Raw genomic sequence first — 14,340 nt, 5'->3', positions numbered from 1 at the left:
GAAGTTATAATGTATTATCTTAAAGTCAGGGCAGTTTATCATTCTCTAAATAAGTAGCAACCAGTGTAATCATGTATTTTTTGTAAGTTAACGAATGTGCATTAGATTATATGAGTGTTCACTATCCGTATCTTATAATATAATAATTTTATTATTTGTATGTTTTTTTCCAATCTTTATCCTACGTAATTTTATATTGTTCATCCTTCTCCGATAGCATTCGCAGCTAATCTCCTGCTCAAAAGCTACGGCGCCTGATGAGCTGGACGCGTGCTAAGACTGAACCCACCCGCTCCGAAGGGCTATAATGTATCAGCACTTTAAGTAACATGTGACCACTCTGTACAGGTGTCTTGACCCGACAGACTGAACAGTAAACAAATGTGACTAAATCTTTTTAGCCAAACACTTAACTTGTAGGGGTGGGCCCATATAACATTGTCCGTCTCGTAGTGTGTGGCAGATAAATAAGGTGAGAGGGAGAGGTGAGTATATGGTGAATGTACGAAGAGCGCGATCTGATCGAGTGACAGAAGTGTGTAGCGCTTGATGAAGATTCGGAGAAGAAAGAAAAAGACACACAATGCAAAAAAAAAAAAAAGTCGCGGCGTTGGGCTTCGGCGGGGTCGGAAGGGGCGGAGGAAGTGGGGGGTGGCATGGACGAGGGTCAAGGGCCGAGGCGAGAGCAATAGAGGGTGAGAGACGAGACGACCGTTTCTAGCCTGCAGCAAGAATTAGCCTACAGAGTCTCATACCCAGAGCTGCTTGGGCAGGCAAGAGTATGTAAAAAAAAATGTAACGTAGATAAAAAAGGAAGCAAGAATGTGAGAATAGAAAAAGTGGGTGTGCAGAGATAAATATGTATATTAAAGTTGTATTTGTGCTCTCGATGTATGTCTGAAAAAAATGTCGGGTGACAGACGATTAATCTTGCTATTTTTGTATTAAAATAAAAACCGAAAAAATGATTGGACCGGTAATTTTTGAGCGAATAAGCGACCAAATAAATATTGGATTTTTGTTATTATTTTATTGTGACAAATTAATAAATGATAGAGTATTCCTTCACTTAGAATTTTTTTTATTATATAATAGTGAGTGTGAGAGTAAATATCTAATTACATTAATAATAAACCACGCCTTAATATGGTTTTACATAATTTTATTTTCATTTTTAATACCAAAATATTAACTAAACAATCACGTATAATAGTATCTTGTTGAATTTAGGTGTTAAAAGAGATGTAAATCAAAGTTATCGATAATCCTATTAGTTGTGTTTACAGCAATTTATCATTACACTAGTTTTTATATTTACATGTGATATTAAAAAGTGATTAGTAAAGTATATTGGTAAGATAAATCCAAATATATTATAGTTGAATTAATAAAAAATAGTTCAACTATAATAAAAATATTCTACAGTTTATAGTACGTAAAATTTTTATACTTAATTGATAGTTCAAAATGAGCAACAACTATTAAAACTAAAAACTCTTCCATGAATAACATAAGACAATCATTTGCACATTGAGTTGAATTTTATCAATAATCATAATTTAATTTATTCAGTTATTGATCCATTATAAGAAATGAATGCGAAGTTTTCTCTCATAAGTTAGGATTTATATTATGATATCTTTGTACATAAGTAAATATAAGAAAATCTAGTCATCTTATTCGTTGTACTGTATGAAGTCTTTCCAATAAGTAAAACCCAGACATAAAGGTACAAAACAAATGCTTTGAGTAAAAATGTGCGATTTATTATATTCTCCCACAGGGTAGCTAAAAGTGAGAAAAAGGAACCGCAGGGAGAGCCTGTAAAATGAAAAAGTACGAGAAGACCTTAAAGACATAGAGATACTTAACTTTATGATACACAACTTTATTAAAAACACACTAACATGGGTATAAAGGAGTTAGAGAAAAATTAAACTACCTAGCAAAAGAGAGTAAAGATTATATTTGTCGAACGTTTTATTCACTTTACTAATGGCCCGAACAACAAGCCCAAGAGAGTCATGCTCGCTCTATTATTCTACTTAAATAGAGATTCAATCGTAATAATTTATATGACTATTTGATATTTTACACTTTAGTTTATATATTTATACTCACTAATTATTATAATAATCTTATATAATTATAATAGATATTTCCTAAATATAAAAATATAAATAAAAGATAAAAATATGTAATATTTCTATAATATATAATTTTAGCTACAATTCTAAAAGACAATTTTAGTTATATATATAATAACTACAACCCTATCAAATATTTTATAAATATATTACTAAAATAAGGTATAACTTCCATAAATGTAAAAAATAAATAATTATGATGAAAGAATAGATTTTAAAGTAAAATCGAGAGAGTAGACCATCATTCATATATTACCGCTATTACCATAATTCTACTTAAAACTAAATCATTATATTTTAAAAATGCGGTTGAAATCATTTACCAGCGCTTATATATTATATTAATATCTGCATTAATCAAATGATCTCCACAGGGCTTTCAATTTCTATAACTTTGTACTGCTTCCTATTTTTAAAGCGTGATGAGCTTCAATTTCACCGGTTTCTACTCTATCACATACAATAAAATTTGAGTCGATTATTTAGCGTGTGATATCAATGAAAAATATCAATAAGCGTTAAATTATATCAGAAAAGAATAAATACTCTCAATCATAGAATCTATAAATTTTGACGACACTAGAAAACATATATTAAAATTTTACAAATGATGAAATTTTTTAACATATTCTATTATTTCTTATAAAATAGAAAGATTTTTTGAAGAAGAGACTATAGATTCAATCTTACCAATCCTATATCCTTCTAGACAATAACACTAAAATATTGAAATAGGCACATAAACGGATTACAATCTATATAGTAATATATATAGAATTCCATCTTCTCACTCACCAATATATCATGTTGCTACATTAAAAATTAATAAATCAAAAATAATTATTGATAGGAGATTTCATAATATAAAGGATTTTTCTACTCTATATTAGTGGATAATTATTAGATATATAGAAGATAAGAAATCCATATTTGACTAAGTGAAAACACTATTATGAATAATCCCGTTCTGTATCTAAGTTATTCTCCTTATTTTAGAAAAAAGTGGACCAGTTTAAAGTGAAGAGACACACAACTCTTTCATAATAATGTAAGAGAGTAATATGTTATCTTTAGTAGAGGTACACTAAATAGATAATGTTATCAAGAACCAGTAACTAACTAAGGAGACAGTTGGACGACGAAATAAAATTTATAAAAAAATAATTTATAAAATATATGAGATTAATAAGGTTTGAGAGTAGTTGATTATTCAAGAATTTGTGAGAAGTTAATTGACACCACTGCATCCTGTATAACTCGATATGGGTTTTTTCTAACACTCACCGTTTTCACGATAAAAAAAAATGTTGCAATAATATTTTAAATTAAAGATATAAAGATACATACAATAACAATCTTATCAATTGCGCAAGCTCATATATTATGTATTGTGTGTCTCTTGGTAGGTTGTGTCTATGAATAAAATATTTTATAAACTCTACCTTATGGAATCCAACCATTCCCTGTCAGTGGATTTTAAAGGTTTTCTTCGCTTCATTTTAGGACAAATAAAAGTAGGGAACGCATTACCCACCTACTTCTGTAAAATAATACCGAACATAGAAAATAATTCTAGTAGATCCTACTTTAGAATATATTTAATGTGGCTTTGAAAATTTTATAATTTGTGTGACTTAGTCAAATATTGCTAGTTAAATGTTGCTAAAAGTTAAATTTCTTGTTGTCTCTCTCTCTCTATATATATAACAATTTGATGTTATATTTGAATTTATATTTTAAAAATTTAGACTTAATGTAATATATTTTGAAATACGGAAAGAGAAATAATTGTTTCGGATTTGGATTTTTGGGTTCGGGTTCGGATTTCAGATTTGTGCTCGGGTTTGAATTTGGATATGAATTTTTAAAATCCATTAAGTTTGGGTTCAAATTCGAGTTTCAGGTTTGGAGTCAGGTTCAGATTTGGATTTTTTAAAATCCATCATGAATTTGACCCGTTGACATCGCTATGTATTATCACTTCACTATATACTCTCTAGATGGATCTGTTCTTAGAGAAATTGAACTTTGCCTCCTAAAAAGAATGGTATGAAGCTTATTCAATGGATTGCCTAGAAATAGCAATTCTCAAATTATTGAAAAACAAGTTGAAACAGATATTGGGTTTAGAAAACCCTCTCTAAGTAAGGGTCCATTTGGTTCAATGTAAAACCGTGACAAATAATTTTGTCACGCCCCGGATTACTCATTTTTCCGGGCTCGCTAACAGACCAGCCATATACATAGGCATTTCTCCTGCATACGAAGCGAAGAAGTAAAAGTACCTGTAATCATACAATACTAGAAATAGTAGTATAGAGCAGCTAGAAAAATAAACTATATATAAAACGGTGGTTCAATACATACATGTCATCCAGGTAAACAAATACTCGCTCTGGTGAGATACAACAACTGTATGTAAAGACCTAAAAACTACAACTACCTGTAGCTGGTGCTCCTCTAGCTCTGCGACTCGTCTAGAAGGGCTCTAACTCGCGACACCCTTGCCACGATCAAGATCAGCAACAGCAGCAGCCGAAGACGACGGCTCTGCAAAAACAGTGATAACAACTGGGCGTGAGAACTACTACAAAAAGTAGTCCTCAGTGGGTACCGCCCTCAACTCATCGGTCCACTCACTAAGTCTACAGGGTAAGCAAGAAATAGTAAGGAGAGCTGGAACATATCTACAGCTATCTGCCTCTATACTATTATGCTCTAATCTAACCAACTGTAGAACAGTGTCAACTCAGACACAATCTCGAATAGGGACTGCAATCATATCCGTCCCTGGAACTGTGAATACACCCGTCCCGCCAGGTTGCAACTAACCAGCTACCTCCACACCAACAAATCCGTGGAGAGCAAGTCCAACCTGTACGAACGACACCAATGCAAAAGCACAGCGCCCGCCTCCGGAGTGGCACTCGTGGAAGCTACCCAACCGAGTATGCAGCGTATCTCTGTCGAGCTCAATCAGGCTCTAATAAGCCAAAGTCAAGAAACTAGGGTCAAAACAGGTCTAGAAATCGAACCCACGTGCCCTCGGCACCATCTGATACCAAAAATAGGAATCTGGGTCCACCGTCCACCCCGACGGCACCCGACAATCCGAAACAGCCTAGACTCTACTGTAAAAATAAGCTCGGCATCCCAGCACGAGCGTAAATGCATTTTAAACTACCCTGGGTATCCACCGCGCTAAAACAGCGGTGATACGATCACATCACGGCTCCTAGAGCTAAATCAGGTAGTGAAATTATATGACAGGTCAAAACGTTAGTTTTCTCTTAAGTCAGGTTCCAAGTCCGACATGTATAATTTATCTAATTACTAAGCATACTCCAAATTCAGATTTATATATCATACTCATCGATGAATTTGAGCTACAACAAGATAACAATAGCCGCAATTCATACACGTCGACTAACATGTACTTAGGAGTAAAAAACCGATGATACACCCACCTCTAAAGCTAATTCCTGGCAGCAATAAGATCTCAGAGATGCTGGAAACTTAGCCGAATTCCCTCTCAACCAGCAAGGGTCCTCAATCCAGCTCTGAACCTCCGAATCCACTAAAATTCCATCAAGATACCACAATCAACACAAATATTCAGCACTTAAGCTAAATTAACCAAACTCCAATGTCAAAACTCACCTAACGATCTTCAAATCAGGTGAGGACAGTCCCAAATCCAGCAAATACTGATGGGTGATGTGTCTCAGGTCCAAAATCCCACTGCCTTTGCAGCTAACATCAAGAAAATCCAGAAAAATAGATTTTCAGCTCAAAGTCACCAGCAGTCTAGAAAAATAAGAAATCGACCAAGCTAACCTCAACCAAAATCTGCAATTCAGGACTTCGTGGATTCCTCCGGTAGTCTAGAATCCAGCAAACCAAGTTTCATCGCGATCCGACCTTCTTACATCGCACACGAACCAAAACACTGGAGGTCGTCGTTGAAAAACTACAGAATCAGCACTCCACCACCTTCCAATTGAAAGATTGGATGCAATTTGAGGAAATCTGAGGGTTAGAAATGCAACATGAGATTCCTCTGTGAAGAACAGGTGAAAAGACCTCACTGGGGTCTCACACCATCTATTTATAGGGTGTTAGAACGGTCCCATAAGCCTCAGGAACAACAGCTGTAAACCTACAACTCAGCAGAAACGGGCACTTCCGGGCGCCTGGACCCACATTATGGGCCCCCGAATCCTCCAGGCTACACAAGGCTTCTTTCTCGGACTCTCCGCTTGCGGTGTGCTGCGCCTGAATCCGGCTCCGGCGAAACTCACCTACCACCAGCCACGTGTCAGTGCAAACGATACTCATGAGGTGAAATTTTCGGACCCACTTCCGGGCGCCCGAAACATGGACCCAAATTGGCTTCCAGTTCTGATCAAATCTGCACTCAACTTCTGGGCGACCCAAAACCTGTTCTGGGCCCCCGAATCTGGCAAAACTCCAATTTTGCTTATTTGAGTGCGCCGAGTCCATTTCTGCATCTATTTCGCACAGAAACGACTCCGACTCAGTCTCACACTCTCCAGATGTGTCGACCAGTCACTAACACCGAAGCCAATCCTATCAAAAGCTCTGAAACACTACAAATTTTTAGTAAAAAAATGTTTCTAGTAAAAAAAAAAAAACCTTTGGTAGAATTTGACTTGTAGGAAAAAGAAATAATTTTCTATCAATATTTGTTAGTTGAACAGAAAAAAATTATATTTGTTTGATTCGATTGAATAAAAAAAATTGTATAGCTTGAGTTTTCATTTTCCATTGAAAAATAGCGAAAAACGAAAACTTCAATTTCTCTCCAATTCATAAAAAAAATTTAACCAAACAAGCGGAAAGGTAACTTTCATACCGAAAATAATTTTGCGGTTCGTTTTACGCGGAACCAAATGCCCCTAAACTTTTTTCACTCCCCCCTCCTTCTATTCCTGACTTTCAAAAATCGATATTCTCTCTCTCTCTTAAATTATCAGAAATAAACGAAACAGTGATGACACTCTCACGAAAGAAGGTTAAGAGTATCAACTTAAAATTCTGAGAAAATAAAATATAGATTTTTAAAAATTAGAAAGTACGAATAATATATATATATATATATATATATATATATATATATATATATATATATATATATATATTGTATTTTAGNTATATATATATATATATATATATATTATATTTTAGCTAAGAATCAAAGTAGTAGCTAACTCAGTGATAACATCATCCGGTAGAGATGATATATATAGTCACTAAATTCTCTCTTTAAAGATTATTTGGTTACTAATTTAGTAATCATCAATAGTTAAAACGAGATGTTACTTACTCTTTTTAGAAAAATTAGTTAACAAAGTTAAAAGTATATATCTCAGTACTAAAGCACAAATTAAACTTCGTAAATTTAATAGAAAACAAATTAAAGCATACCCTCAAGCCTTTTGTTAGTTCTCTATGATATAGTTCGATTAACGAATCACACATTCACACGTACCTCGTTGCCTGAGAGAGTTGGAGATTGGTTTAATTAATATATGTGATTAGCATTGGTATTAGAGCGTAATTAATTAATACCCACCAAAAAGCAAGGCCTTTTTTTTAAGAAAGATTAGCCTCGCTAATCAAGAAGGATTAACTGGAGAGATTAAGCTAATTAGAACCAATACGACACTTGTCGATCCGACAACATTCGCAATTGCGCGATCGCATCAATGTCTTATTGACACTTGTAATCCGCTTTGTGGGCTCCACCTCTCAGTAACTTATATTATATAAATAAATAAATAAATAAATAAATAAATGAAGGGTACACTTTAAATTTGGATCCGTTGATTTCCGATTGGGTAAAATTGACGTGCACCAGCTGGATTTAGCCGATCAACGAATGAATGAAAAAAATAAAAAAGGGGATATGGACGGATATTCCACGAAATCATATTTATATCTATAATTTTTTTTTATACGAATTTAGACAAGAATATATGTTTGGATGTTAAAATTTGGTACTATATATATCCACGAAAAGTAGATTCAGATACGGTTGGATATTTCTTCGGATTCGAATATGGGTCGATTATATATTCGGATATTATTTACATATTTGATTGAATAAAATTTGAGATTTAACCGGCACAAATGTAGTTTGCATATAAAACTTGCATATAAAACAACGGGAAAACTTCAAAAAACCCCCTGTAGTTTCGTAGTTTTTCACTTTGTCTCCCTGTGGTTTAAAATGTTTTAATTTGCCCCCCTGTGGTTTGTTTTTTATCTTTTTGGTAGCTTTTTCGTTAATATTTCATTAAATTATATACAAAAAACTTCAGATACCCATCTAGATTTATCAAATATTCACTTTAGTACCCTTTAATTTTAATTTTATCACTAATTTAAAGAAAAAAAATAATGAAATTGATAAGAAAAAGAGAAAAAAGAAACCACAGGGGCCAAATTGATACATTTTAAACCACAGGGGGGCAAGTGAGAAACTACGAAACCACATGGGGGTTTTTGAAGTTTTGCCTAAAACTTAAAATAAAACAAGAGAAGATCACGAGAAATCATTTCATTTTTCTATCAAAACAAAAGAATGAGATATAAGAATATTAGGATCAGAAAATTAGAGAAACGAGATATTAGGAATAAATATTATAATTTAACTTATTAATATAAAATATAATACTATTAAAAACATGGATATCTGATATTCATATCCATTTTTCTCCGAATATTTGAAACCTGCTGATAAATTTCAACTAGAATTTGTAAGTTCTATTGCGCAATAGAACAAGATAATAAATAGGCCTGAGATCCTACCCGGTAAGTTTCGAATAGGTAAATTTGTGACACACCAATAGTCCCAAACAGTGGAAGACTCTAGTAATAATAATAACTGACTTTAAGTATTTTAGATTAATGATTTGGATCCAACGAGTTATTATTATTAGTAATTCGAGCCGTTATACTTGGTATTGGAGTCGGATCACTAGCCAAAAGTATAAGGCGGGACTCGTATCGTCTTGTGATATTGAGCTATATATATAATTGGGCTAATGAGAACGTCAAAACCTAAATCAGTGGTATGATTGGGCTCATATGGAATGGGAGTCTGTAACATTCTAATAGTCCCATATCGGAGGATTCTAAGAATAATAACTAAGTTTAAGTAATTTGAACCAGTAGTCCCACATAGAAGGATCCTAATAGTAATAATAACTAAATTGAAGTAATTTGGGCCAATGGTTTGGGTTGGAAGTCTGTGATATTCCATTAGTTTTCGATGCCACATCAAAAGATTCTAATAATAATAACCGAGTTTAAGTAATTTGGGCCGATGGTCTGAGGTCTGAAAGTCTGTGATATTTCAATAATTCTCGATGTCACATCAAAGAACTTTAATAATAATAACTAAATTTAAATATTTTAAGCTAATTATTTTAATCTAATAAATTATTATTGTTAGGAGGTCCGTATAGAACTCACGCGGACGTGATCAACCAAAGAAATAAAAAAACTTAGGCCCCACCTAGAATTTTTTAATATATTTTTTTGACCATTTGCTTTCTAGATTTTACCAAATCTTGGACACGCATAACCCGACCTGTTAAAAGAAATAAAAAAGAATAAAAAGAATAAAAGGCTGAACAAAACTTTTAAAGTAAAAAGCATACAAAACATATCTAAATTATAGATCATTTGAGTTGGCTATCTATCCTTTCTAAATTTTAATGCTACTATCAAAACTATCCGTTTATTTGATTTAAATTAGTGAACAACATTTTAACTTTATGCAATTTTCACAATTATAAATTCATTAAAATAAGTTATTAGTTTAAAATTTGAAATCAAAGTATCATTGACTAACTCAAATCAAGCAAATTAAAGATTGGATAATAAAATCAAACTTTAAAAGATTAGGCTAGATAGCTGATTCAAAATGATCCTTAATTTAGATAAATTTTGTATGTATGTATCAACTTTTAAAATTGCTAACAAAAGTCTTATTCAACATGTTCTAATTTTGAAACTGAACTGACATATCATTATATATAAGTGAATGATTTCTATGACCCCCTTTGATTTTACTATTCAATCTTTAAAAATTTTAATTTTTCTATATAACCTTTTAATTTTGAAATGTGGAGTTAGCTCTCTTTGGCACCACCTTTCACCATGCATCTTAGTCTAGCTACACAATAATATATCATCAAAGAGATTCCACAAAGTTAAGGAGAAAAAACAAAAAAAAACAAAAGAACAAATGAGAGTTGCATGGATTTTCCCCAAAAGGGTGAAGGTAACACTTGAGTGGGAATAGTAGATTAGTAGTACAGCTAATTAAGCAGCCAAAGAAAAGGCAAAATGCTCAAGCCAATGCAATCAAAGCCTTGGTAATTGAAACTCCACACCTGAATCACACCTGGCCTATTGGACACTTCAATAATATACCAACTTTTTACCACCTTTTACTTTTTTAAAAAAAATAAAATGCATTTTATCACTCATTCCACCAATCTATTTACACTTGTTCCCTAGTCTCATTAGCCCAAGGTTCTTGGTAGCTACTCATTCTCTCTTCATTCACCTCTCTCTCTCTCTAGAGACATGAGGGTAAGAACCTTAAAAAAAAAAAAAGAAACAAATTGTTGTGTGTGTGTGTGTGTGTGTGTGTGTGTTTGTTTTCTTTCTTTCCTTCCTACATCTTGTGCTTCTCATGGTCTTGTTGTCTTCTTTGTAGATCTTCAGTTGGGCCCTAAACAAGCTAAGTGGGAGGCAAGAAACAAAGATATGTGATCGGCATTCGCGCCCGGTTCATCGTAACTTTATTCTTTAATGTTGTTGTATTGATGAATTATTTGTGATGATAATTTTGTACTGTTCATTCATTTGTTTAGTTCTATTTTTACTTATCATTATTATTATTATTATTATTATTAGTATTTTCTACATTTATTTAAATTTGGAATTTGACCTCATAGATTTTCTTACTAGCTATAGGAATAAGTGTGTAAGTGTGATAAGATGGTAATGGTATACTGTTGCATGTTCTGAGGTTAGATGCTTCTGCTGGGTGACTTTCTTTGTTACAAGTATAGTAGAAACAAAAAAGGAAAAAAAGAAAAAAAAAAAAAAGAAGAAGAAAAACTTATAAACAAAGGTGGAATATTATGAAAAATTATCAACTAAGAAGATCCTACTGAATTAGCACATCTGTTTTCTGTTTTCTCTTTTTTTCCTGTTTTCATTTTTATAGCCTGTCACTATTTCTTCTTTTTTATATTCATTTAAAACCACCATAATAAAAAAAAAGTACCTTTAATTAGAGGTAAGTGATATTAACTGATTCATCTTAACTTGGTGCGAAGATTGGATCTATTGAATCTCATCTAGTTCACTCAATAAATTGTGGTGGTATTTAATATATATATATGTATATACCTATCTGCCAATATCAAAATCAACTATGTTTATGTCATCGCCCTTAAATAAACCATGGAAATATGCAACAATATGTACTGACGATTAATAAAGCAGACCATGTATGTTTATACACAATAAAATTTAAAAGACCATCTGCAATTTATAAACTAGTTTAAGGCTCATCAAAGCACAAGGATTATAGGATATATTTAAGGACAACATAATATCCATTTTTTTATGCTTTTTTATTGATTGAGGACTAAATCTGTAGTAAATTTTTCAGACGCAAACACATCTGATCTCTCTGAAGACGAATTCAGCGACTGGCCTCAATTGCTTCTCTCGATCGGCACACTCGGTAACAGCGAGTTAGGGCAAATTCCGGAGACTACGCATTCATCACAAGATCTCAACAACCTCACTGTAGAAGAACTTGATAGGTTAGAGAAAGAAATAGACGACATGTTGACACGCAAATGCGAGTCTAGCACCGATGAGTTCGACAGCGAAAGCAGTAGAGATCTGTCGCTGCATAGCGAGATCGTTGTAATTGAAGCCCAAGATTCGGTAGCAGGAAATCAAAATGCACTTAAGAAGAAATCAGCATCATTTCTCCTCAAGAAGATGTTTGTTTGCAAAGGTGGCTTCACTCCAGCTCCTGAGTTGAGGGCTCCATTCCCTGAATCAAGAATGGAAAAGGTAGATGCTTACAGCACTGGTTGCTGAATTTATCGCAAAAGTTCACTTAATAAGTTCATTGTAATTGGAACATTTAATTTCTAATTCGTTCAGGTCATATGCCAAACTGGCTTAAATTCACTATACAGATTTACTTTTATTAATATAACAGCAGTGTGATTGCTGAGGTAGTGTGATTACTGACTCAGCTACGTACCATCGTATACCACATGATGCGCAAGAGATGACGTGGCTGCTGATTTAATCACAACGTCTTTATAAAAAAATGATGTGACAACTGAATCAGCTGCCATATTATCTTTAAAAGTTGCCATGGCAATCAAATTATTTGTTGCATCATCCCTTAGGAAATTTCAATAAAATTCGACACAACGACGCAATTTAAAAATAAAAAGAATTGAAGTTCAACAGCTAGTGTTCTCCTGACAAACTCCTCACATTTTACAACAATTTTGCCATAGATTTGGAGAGCTATTCTTCACAAGAAAATACACCAAATACATCCTCAAAACTCTGCAACAACAAAAAAAGGCAAGTATTTGGAGAGCAAACCACAGGAAATCGAGGAAGAGAAGCAGGAGAAAGGAGAAGATGGGGGCAAATGGGTCAAAACAGATTCACAATGTAAGTTCATATGCATGCTAACATGAAATGTTATGTTTTTATCACATGTTAAATTATGTACTAATTAATGTTTAATTTCTTTGTTTCCAGTCATTGTTCTTGAAATATAGGAGCTTTATATTCTTTGAAAAATGTCTGGTATGTGCACAAAACTTAAGCTGTTTTCTTTGCTTTTTCTTTCTTTTCTTTTTTTTTTTTCTGTTTTTCTCTTGAATCAACTTTCATTTGCTTTAATGTGAGTTATTTTGGTCAATTGAACTAAAATTCTCATTGTTCTCTTCTGAGTAGTGTAAGTAACTTAAATTAACATAAATTCGAGGGCCAGTTTCATAATGACCTAAATGGCCTACAGTTGAGGGGGCCTTAATACAATTTCAAACTTTTCTTTGACAAAGTCATATGCAATTTCATTTACCATAGTGTTCTATTCAAATCAAATGAGGTTCAGAAGCAAAATATTGAAAGATCTACAAATGAATTCACGGTCGGATGGCTATAAAGTAACAATATTTGTCAACTTATCACACAAAGTATCATAAGTTCTCCTAAGCAAGACATTTTGATAGACTCAAAGTCACTTCCTTTTCTAATACGATGTCGAAATTATGTGAAACTACTCTTTTTGTCTGAAAATTTAAGCTATTAGAAAACAGTATTGTTAATAGTTATATTCAATGAAAACTAACTCTTTTTTCACCTCCTAATTTGCAGGTACCAAGACTCTTTTTGAATCAGATGATTTGGGCTGTTTAAAAGACCCCCATTGAGTAATTAGCATCTACATTTCTGAAAGAGAAAATCATTTCCTTATGCTGCATTTATGTAGTTGTGTTCTACTATGTACATTCAAAATCTCCATTTTCTTAAAATCCTAAAAAATTTTTTTGGGCTAATATATAATGGCATGAATTACTGTCATTCAAGCTTACTCAAGCTTATTACCAAGATAATGTGTTTTTACTATAAGTATTTTTTTTAGTTTAATTTAATTAATTTAATATGTTTAACATAATATAAATATTTAAAAAGTAGTCAAAGTAAACTATAAAATGACAAATATGAAAAAAAAAACTCAGAGTAATATATATGAGTTAAAGCTAAAATAAAGAATGTTCAAACTACATCTAGAACAATATAAAAATCTTAAAATAAATCTAACAAAAAGTATCTAATTCTTCCATTTGTAATTAAACAAATAAAATGAATATATATGACATATTAAATTAGTCAAATGAAAGACATATTAAATTAATTAAACTAAACTAAAAAATACTTATAATAAAAGCATATTATCTTGCTAATAAAGTATGAATTATAATAGTTGTAAGAGTGAGAGGGGTAAAATGGGTATTTTAACTTTTTTTTTTTTTTGAAATACAGGTAATATGGGTAGCTTTGATAATTTTACTAAATTTGAAGGGTATTTTTGATA

The 14,340-nt window shown here is 32.5% G+C and overlaps 1 protein-coding gene across 3 annotated transcripts; it reads left to right on the top strand.

The window, feature by feature from the left end:
* Positions 10,517-13,848, top strand: LOC109706677. 3 transcript variants are annotated; one of them, XM_020227628.1, is made up of 6 exons: positions 10,519-10,775; positions 10,903-10,981; positions 11,869-12,284; positions 12,746-12,908; positions 12,999-13,046; positions 13,620-13,848. In XM_020227628.1, exons 1-5 carry the CDS (start codon positions 10,770-10,772, stop codon positions 13,016-13,018), a joined length of 684 nt encoding a protein of 227 aa, XP_020083217.1. In that variant the 5' UTR covers positions 10,519-10,769; the 3' UTR covers positions 13,019-13,046; positions 13,620-13,848. The 3 variants fall into 3 exon arrangements, with proteins under 3 accessions (XP_020083215.1, XP_020083217.1, XP_020083216.1); XM_020227627.1 differs by having other exon boundaries at positions 13,613-13,696; XM_020227626.1 differs by lacking the exon at positions 12,999-13,046 and having other exon boundaries at positions 10,517-10,775.

This window comes from Ananas comosus, linkage group 2 (genome assembly GCF_001540865.1).
Source record: "Ananas comosus cultivar F153 linkage group 2, ASM154086v1, whole genome shotgun sequence".
Lineage (NCBI taxonomy): Eukaryota > Viridiplantae > Streptophyta > Magnoliopsida > Poales > Bromeliaceae > Ananas > Ananas comosus.
The sequence above is the reverse complement of the archived record's forward strand: the minus strand, read 5'-3'. Positions and strand labels throughout refer to the sequence as shown.

Coding starts and splice junctions, on each gene's coding strand:
- LOC109706677 (XM_020227626.1), top strand. Junction 10,982..11,868: donor GCATTCGCGCCCGGTTCATC/GTAACTTTATTC, acceptor TAAATTTTTCAG/ACGCAAACACATCTGATCTC. Junction 12,909..13,619: donor GGTCAAAACAGATTCACAAT/GTAAGTTCATAT, acceptor CCTAATTTGCAG/GTACCAAGACTCTTTTTGAA.